Source organism: Stegastes partitus, unplaced genomic scaffold (assembly GCF_000690725.1).
Source record: "Stegastes partitus isolate 25-593 unplaced genomic scaffold, Stegastes_partitus-1.0.2 Scaffold1252, whole genome shotgun sequence".
Taxonomy (NCBI): Eukaryota; Metazoa; Chordata; class Actinopteri; family Pomacentridae; genus Stegastes; species Stegastes partitus.
The window spans coordinates 114,479-122,243 of record NW_007578983.1 but is presented as its reverse complement, the minus strand read 5'-3'; the positions used below and the strand labels follow the sequence as shown (position 1 = coordinate 122,243).

Genomic DNA, 7,765 nt, shown 5'->3' with positions numbered 1-7,765 from the left:
TGCATCCTCTGAAGTTACCACAGTTAAATGACACCTACTAGATGAATGAAAACTGATCTTTAACACCGTCAGGGAGCTGGACTTGATTGCAGGACTGTTTCTTTTAGCTGATGGGTCCCTAATAAACAGAGTGTAAACTGGCATTGCACTTCTGGGCAATGCAGTTTTGCTAACACTATTTCACAGGAACAGTAAATTCAGAAATTCTTATGGGAGAGACTATTTGGTTATTAAGAATACACTTAAGTGTGTGTTTGCCACATTAAGAAGCTGCTCCTATTAACATTTTATTTAGAAATGGTGTGTTTCTGCTGCTGTTAACTACACAATCTTCCTCCACTTTTTTTCCCCACCCCTACTAGTAACCTGGATTGGCCACAGTGTTAATGTACAAAATGTAAGTCACACATGGCTGAACACCTTTAAAAGACACTGTGCTGCCAATCTGATCCAGTAATTTGTTTTTTATCTTACTGTATTCTGAATTTAAGAAGCAAAAGGCCAATTGCTAACCTGTCATATTTAAAACTCCAGACATACACTGTACTTGAATACAAATCACCAAAACCATAAACGCAAATTGAAGTTTAGCAGGTTTGCCTCGTAATTCTGTTTATTAAACAAAAGTTTAGATGCAGTGCAAGCGATCTTTAGTACAGGCAGGTCAAAAAGCAACAGAACACAACTCAAGAGCATAACATCTGGACAGATCACAACTGCTCGATAATTATTTTAGGAGGTTGCAATGCTGATCAAAGAAACTGGTGGACAGGCTGAAGAAGACCGGAGTGGAGTGCAGAAATGTCGTTTATGGCTGATTTGGCCTTACAAATGCTGGAAATGTGCAGGAAACTTGACATCAGCTTGTTTTCTAACACCCAGCTGGTAATATTTTTCACGTGTTTTGTGTGCACCAAATACTAGAACAACATAAAAGTGTTGAACATAATTAAAAACACTGACAAGAAAAAAACAGAAACCACCCCGTAGCTTTGTAGCTCTACTTCTGTTAGTATTCAACTCACTTGGGATGTATGAAGAGTGAATGATGAGAGGTAGGTTGTTGTCATCTTAACCAACAACTAGCAGGAGAATTCTGTAGATTTACTGGGTAGAGATTCATGAACAGCAAAATCAACCATGAAAATAAATGCGTTAACCTTCAATGACAATGTTCTGAGGGGAAAGAGATGGTTAGAAAACTTCAGTCTGTCACAACTTTGAGCTTTCATTAAATTCAGTTCCACCGTGTTTAAAAGTAAGATCCCTTTTTATCGCAAGGGAATGTGTTTGATACAAACAAATACAAGACTCAAGAATAATTAAATTAGTCCATGCTGCTGGTTTTAACAACAGAAATGTAATTCATCATGATTATGTGCATGCCAGAGCGAGTTGATTACATGAAGCTTCTGATTAACCTCCAAACATCTTGAGTTGTTTGGACAATGTAATGTTTGAGGTTTATTTTTTATTTTTTTGACTTTAAACTTAGGGTACTCTTTACACCTAAAGTGTTTTATAAAGTTTTAATAATCCCTCAAAGTGCGTAAAACAAGTAAAATACAAGAAAATATTTTGGTATTAGAACCGCTCTCACGTTGTCAGCGCATAGTCAACACTCTTACAAAACTTTATACAGTTGGATGTTATCTGTAATTAAAAATACCTGTCTCCTTTTTTTTTGAAATGAATGTAAATCAAATTATCCAGAAAAAATGTGTTTAACTTCTGATTTGGGCTTGTGCTCATGTTGAAGCAATCACAGAGTCTGTTGTATATTATCAGGGAGTGCAAGGCCACTGCAGAGCAGAGCAGAGGACAAACAGGACAACGGAAGCTCCAGTATGTTTACAGTTAACAGAGGCAGACTCTTATCACACCAAATCAGAACAGACGACCATCAGACTACACACTGAGTTAACCTTGAACACTGTCGAACAAAAGCAGAGAGCATTTCAAGTCTCGAGTACAGCCACGGACACCCAGCAGCCTTGAAGAATCAAAAGGAGCCGCAGATCACACCAGCTTTACTTGCCTTCGCCACTTGGTTTTCTGCTATGCTTTTGAAAAAGGTCGAGGAAGTGGTGACACAGTTAAAACAAGGTCTCAACATGCCATGTAAAGTGTACCTGACTGTTGGGTAGAGCACGAAGCACGAAGGCTGCCACAGAGTCTTGTTTACTACACAGCATCTACATTCAGGATGCAACTAAAAAAAAAAAAAAAAAAAAAAGACAAACACGAGTCCCTCGCTTTGTCCTTACGTCTGTTAGTAGTGCTTCCTTCAACACAACGTGCTGCCGAGGCAGGCTGCAGGGCGACACTATCCCCACACGGAGAGGAGGAGGGATACGCTCAGCGCAACAAGCACATCAGGGTGAAGTTGCCCCTCATCTATCACTGCTACTGACTTAAGTTAGAATTTGTAAAAAATAAGTGTATCACTAGTCAAGGGGCAATTTCACCCCAGTAGTGCGAAGGAAAGAGGGGAGGTAGCAGGGAGACTTCAGGGTCAGAGTACGTCTGCTCAGCTCAGGGTCCGAATGGTTTCCAGCAGCTCTGGTTTGAGGATGGCGGGACTCTTTCTGCCTGCAGCTGCGATGTCAGCCTGCACAGCTGCATCCCAGGCAAACGTGAGCAGGGCTGCAGGGACCTGAGAAAAAAAACAAAGACAAAGTTTGACATTAACTGCAGGAAACGGCAAAATCTAGACTGCGTGAAAGATGATTATTTCTGGTGTAATTAGTCTGCATTGGTCTGATATTACCCATCTCTTTCATCAATATAGATAATAAAATAATACAATAATAATAAGACATGTCAGGCACAAGTTACCAGATTGTAGGGCACAAAACATATAATAAAATACCAAAAACAAGCACTTTGGTGTTCTGATGGAATAGAAACCTAAATGTGGCAAATAGCCTCAACCTCATTTGTCCTATTAAAGTTAACAAAAATACTGTGGTTTCCTGAAACAGCTGGGCACTTGTTGGGCGCTGAAACAAGTGCAAGCAGTATATCTGTTGCACGGCAGATTAATACACATTCATAAACTACAGAATCTACACGAATCATAATGACGAAAAGTGTCCCCCAGTGTAATACTGTGGCTCATTTTTTCTATTTGTAATGACATGGGCAGCTGTTAAGTGAACTGAAGTTAGCATCTTGTTGCCATTCCCCTTGCATGTGCACAAACTGTACTTCGGTGCAGGCAGGCATGCTGGGCACAGAAGATTGAATGTGATTGATCAGCATCATGATAGATCCATCCATCTATTATCTACACTCCGCTTAATCCTAGCCTATCCCAGCTGACTCAGGGTGAAGGCAGGGGACACCCTGGACAGGTCACCAGTCTATCACAGGGCCACACTTAGAGACAGTAATCAAGCACACTCACATTCACACCTACGGACAATTCTGAATCACCAATTAACCTCAACATGTTTTTGGACCTTGTGGGAGGAAGTCGGAGAACCCGGAGAGAACCCACGCTGCACGGGGAGAACATGCAAAGTCCACACAGAAAGATCCCGGGTGTCCTCAACTGGCGACCTTCTATCTGCGTGGCAACGATGCTAACCACCGCACCACCATGCAGCCCATGATGATAGATGATGTAACTAAATTTATACTAGAGTTACTGTCATAATAGTTTGACTATTAACTACATTTGAACAATATTTCCAGTGCTGGCACAGTATCAAAATGAAATGTGGAGAGTCTCTGTTGGAGCTGGCCTCGTGCTAGAAGCCTGTAGTTTGTTAACGTTTTCCTAAGAAAACTCTGGTCTCAACTCACCAAGTTACACTCTGCGAGAGCGACTTCTTCGTCTTCTTGTAGCTTTTGACCTCCAGGAGCGATGAGTTCAAAGGGCTGCCAGCCGTCTACCAGGGACTCACGTACAAACCCAAACAGTACAGGCAGCCGGTCCCAGGCATAAAAGGTCCCTGAAGGGTGAGACGCCATCTTTATTGAGTCACGACCACTTCTGTCAGGCTGTCAACAGCTCGACAGGCTTGTGTCAAGGTTACTATATTACAGTACTGTGAAATGATGGAAAAAACAGCGACTCCTACCCTGTAGCAGGTTTCCATCAGGCAGTCGGATCCTGAGCAGAGTGTAGTTGTATTTCCTTCGCTCCCTCTGTTCCTCCCTCTCCCTCATGGCTTTAGTGCGCAGCATGGCGTTCTTCTCCACCAAGTCACTCCTGAAAAATAACAGCTCCTTCAGTTCATTCACTGATGGACAAACACTAATAGACCACGGTGATTTTTGTGGCTGGAGGTGCACATAAAAAGAGGAAGCACTAGAAGAAAGCATTAACGTCCATTATTGGTGGGTGTGTTGGAGGCTGTTAGAGTCAAATATGCCGTCACGTACAACTAATTAAATATACATTCCTGGAAATATTCAATGTATTTCGTGTGTCTTGGAGACCGTCACTGTCTCCTCTGATGGTTTTACTCCAACGGAAACACTGTAAACACCAACGAGCGCTTTGTTGAGCACGAGAGCACGAACATGTGGTTCTTTTGATTTAGTTAAAGTCTGGTGAATCAGGGGTCTATAACGGCACTTTGATGAATGTGGTAAATTAAAAACAGCAAATGCTATTAAAGGGTCAGATATTGATCTGTACTCGGACTCTCTGGAATCTCTACCTTAATCAGAGAAAAGGTACGTTTTCTGTGCAATTAGATTTATCTGCTCAAAGGAATGGCAAGGAAGAACAAGACACAAAGACACAACTCTACCGCTTCACAAACCAGGAAATACACAGGCTTTTCATCTACTTCCTGTTTTCTCCCATTTATTCATGTATCAAGAAACAAATACAGCTTCTGTAGCGTGGGCTGGGCTCTTAAAACTGTACCTCTGCTGCTGCTCCTTCTTGAGCTCGTCCGCCGTCAGGTTGTAGAACTCTGGCGGCAGCTCGAAGCGTTGTGCATTAGGAGAAGGCCTGAAAGCTTGAGGCTGCCTGTCCAGCTGAGCTCTGACCGGCTCTCCTCTCTGAAGACGATCCCTCCTCTCCTTCATCAGCTCCAGGGCGTCGGGACTTTGCTCTGGTAATACCAGGAACTCCTCTTCCTCCTCTGATTTCCACGAAAGGAGGGACACAGAAAGAAGATGTGATGACTGTGTTATATCAGTGAAAAGTCATTGGCCAGTAAAGATATTTATTAAAAACATCAGGATGAATTTACCTTGTCCCTCTACAGGCATCATAACGCTTGTGAAACCCAGAGCCTGCAGGAACTCTCTACTACCCTCCACAGAACGAACTTTCTCCTAAAACAAAGCAAGAAACGATCTTTCTTCTTAAAAGGATGGCATATAATCTGTCATAAATCATTAGTCCTGAGTCAAAAAAGTGAAGAAGTCTCAAGCTTCAAACGCACCTGAAACACCTTGTTGCTGAGTTTAATCTTCCTGTATTTCTCTTCTGTGGGGTTCTTACAAATATTGTCAACATACCTGTCGACAAAACAATAAACACTGTAAACGTGAAGGCTCATAAAGACGCTCAACTGTGTAAAAAAATATGAGGAAAAAAGTCGAGCCGTCAGTAGCATTATAATCCGTAAGCGTCTTACTTGCTTATAATGTCCACAGCAGCCTTCACTTTGTCTCTGTCTTTGTTAAACGTGTAAATCATCATGACAGAGGCCTCAATTGCATCCTCCTCAAACCGCTGACGGTAAAAACAGAGCACACATTTTTATCAACAGTACCAACCAGAACAGCCTTCAATCTCATAGAAATCACATTAATATCTTGTCATGAACTGCACACACGTTCAAGCTAAAACAAGAGCAAGGAACAATATCTTCAGACATACCATAAAAATAGCCTCTTTAATGCGTACTTCCCTCTCACTCTTAGTTAACGTGGCTCCAGTTAGCGGACAGGTGAAATACACACCTGACACGGAGAGACAGGCGGGATCTTTCACTGGCACTTTGGATCCCTGCGACAGAAATGATCATTCACCAGCATTGTTAGTCTAAATAGGTCTCAATGCAAATCAAACATAATGTCAAAACTGTGTCACTCGAGAAGCCCGTGATTCGACCTGATACGTACCTCTGCTGCTGCTGCCTTTTCTTTTTCAGCCAGTGAAGCCGCCTCTGCCTCCAGTTCTCTTTTAACTGCAAGCAAATGCAGAAAATCATACAATTACAGACATGTGTTGGTTACTGGTGTCTTTCACATGCAAACAGATCATAAACAACAAATGTGTGACTGCAGAGTACATGCTGCAGCGTGTACTGTTTGTACAGGAGGAAGCTGGTTTTGCACCTGTGATGATTTGAGGCCACCTGCTCTACTAACCAAGCACAGTCTGCAACTTAACTCTGCATTACCATTATGTGCTTTCATGACACTTCTGATGTGTTGAAGTGAAGCTACGACACAAACAATTTGCTTATTGCTATCCATAAGGTATTGCCTGTATTAGTGTGATTTTTTATTTATTTATTTTTGCCCAGCCCCATTAATCAATGGCAATAATACTGGATTTACACTAATATTACTAATATAAATCAGATGCATCTTTAATCAGGACTAAGTCTACATTACCACATTCTCTTGCCACAGTTTGACAGACTACACAACCCCAGAACCTCTGCTGATAATTGCATGTAATAACAAAGAAGAGCAACATTGCTCAAACGGCCTACTGTCCATAAAAGTAAGGGGTCTGTCTCACCCTGGTTCCTGATGGCGTCCTGGGAGGTGTGCACCTTCGGCCGATGCTGCTGCTCGATCCTTGCCAGGGCTGCAGCTCCAGCCCTCTGGGCTCCTTCACTGGGAACATTGCGATTGTGCTTGGCGTTGGAGCTGCTCTGCACCACATCAGGCTTGGAACTACAGCGGCACGAGCAGAGAAACACGAAGTGAGGAGACACGTACACATCTCCCTTCGATAACTAACGAGAACAACACAAATACACCAGTGACACAGCAAGTCTATGTCTTGTTGGGCGGTTAGGTGGCTTAAATGCGCGTAAGTGTCACTTCTCGTTACTTACACCATTAGCTAAATGAGCTTGTTCAGGGATTAACTGTTAGCCAAGTTACCCTGAAATGAGAAGGAAGCCTCCCACCGTGCTCAGTGTTACATAACTTAATCCAACTGTAACCGTTCGCCCGATAAACAGGAATGCACGGAGAAAAAAAAACACAGAAATCTGCATTGTTCTTGTTAGCTCGAGCAAATCAATTCTCATTAGCGACCAGCAGTTCGCTAACTCAATTTTGCCAACGTTACTCAGCTAGCTACGCGGCTAGCTCTAGTTAGCCTTGGAGCAGATGGGAGAAGTTTATTTACCTGGTGTCTTCTGTTAGCTTCTTCCCGGGTCCCGCAGACTTAAATTTCATGTCCTTCTTAATGTCGTCAAAAAACTTCTTCATTTTCGCCAGCTGTCAGTGAAAAGCTGGGCTCAGAAACGCAAACAGATGGAGAGCACCTAGCTGAGCTCAGCTAGGAGGAGGACCAAAACAAAATTGTCACAACTGACACAAAACTGCTTCCGCCTCATGGACCGTCGTGTCGCCGCCGTGTGGTGGAGTCCGGAACTGCAGAACAGGAGGAGACGTTCTAAAAGCTTGTGGACTAAAGAAACTGGACTTGTCGGTTTGGTTCTGAAAGACGTTTCACCTTTAAAGGAAAGTGTGACCACTAGATATATTTCTGTCCATTTAAGATGTTTTCTTGGATGATAGAGGCCTTGCCACTTTTTAATCACAT

At 42.7% G+C, this 7,765-nt stretch overlaps 1 protein-coding gene across 1 annotated transcript; it reads right to left on the bottom strand.

Moving 5' to 3' along the window:
• Positions 1-580: 580 nt before the first annotated feature.
• Positions 581-7,516, bottom strand: ubxn6 (UBX domain protein 6). Its single transcript, XM_008297835.1, has 11 exons — positions 7,346-7,516; positions 6,725-6,882; positions 6,097-6,161; positions 5,852-5,980; positions 5,607-5,704; positions 5,412-5,487; positions 5,217-5,301; positions 4,886-5,105; positions 4,089-4,219; positions 3,811-3,959; positions 581-2,656 (listed from the first exon to the last, which is right to left on the bottom strand). Exons 1-11 carry the CDS (start codon positions 7,426-7,428, stop codon positions 2,531-2,533), a joined length of 1,320 nt encoding a protein of 439 aa, XP_008296057.1. The 5' UTR covers positions 7,429-7,516; the 3' UTR covers positions 581-2,530.
• Between the last annotated feature and the right edge of the window lie 249 nt (positions 7,517-7,765).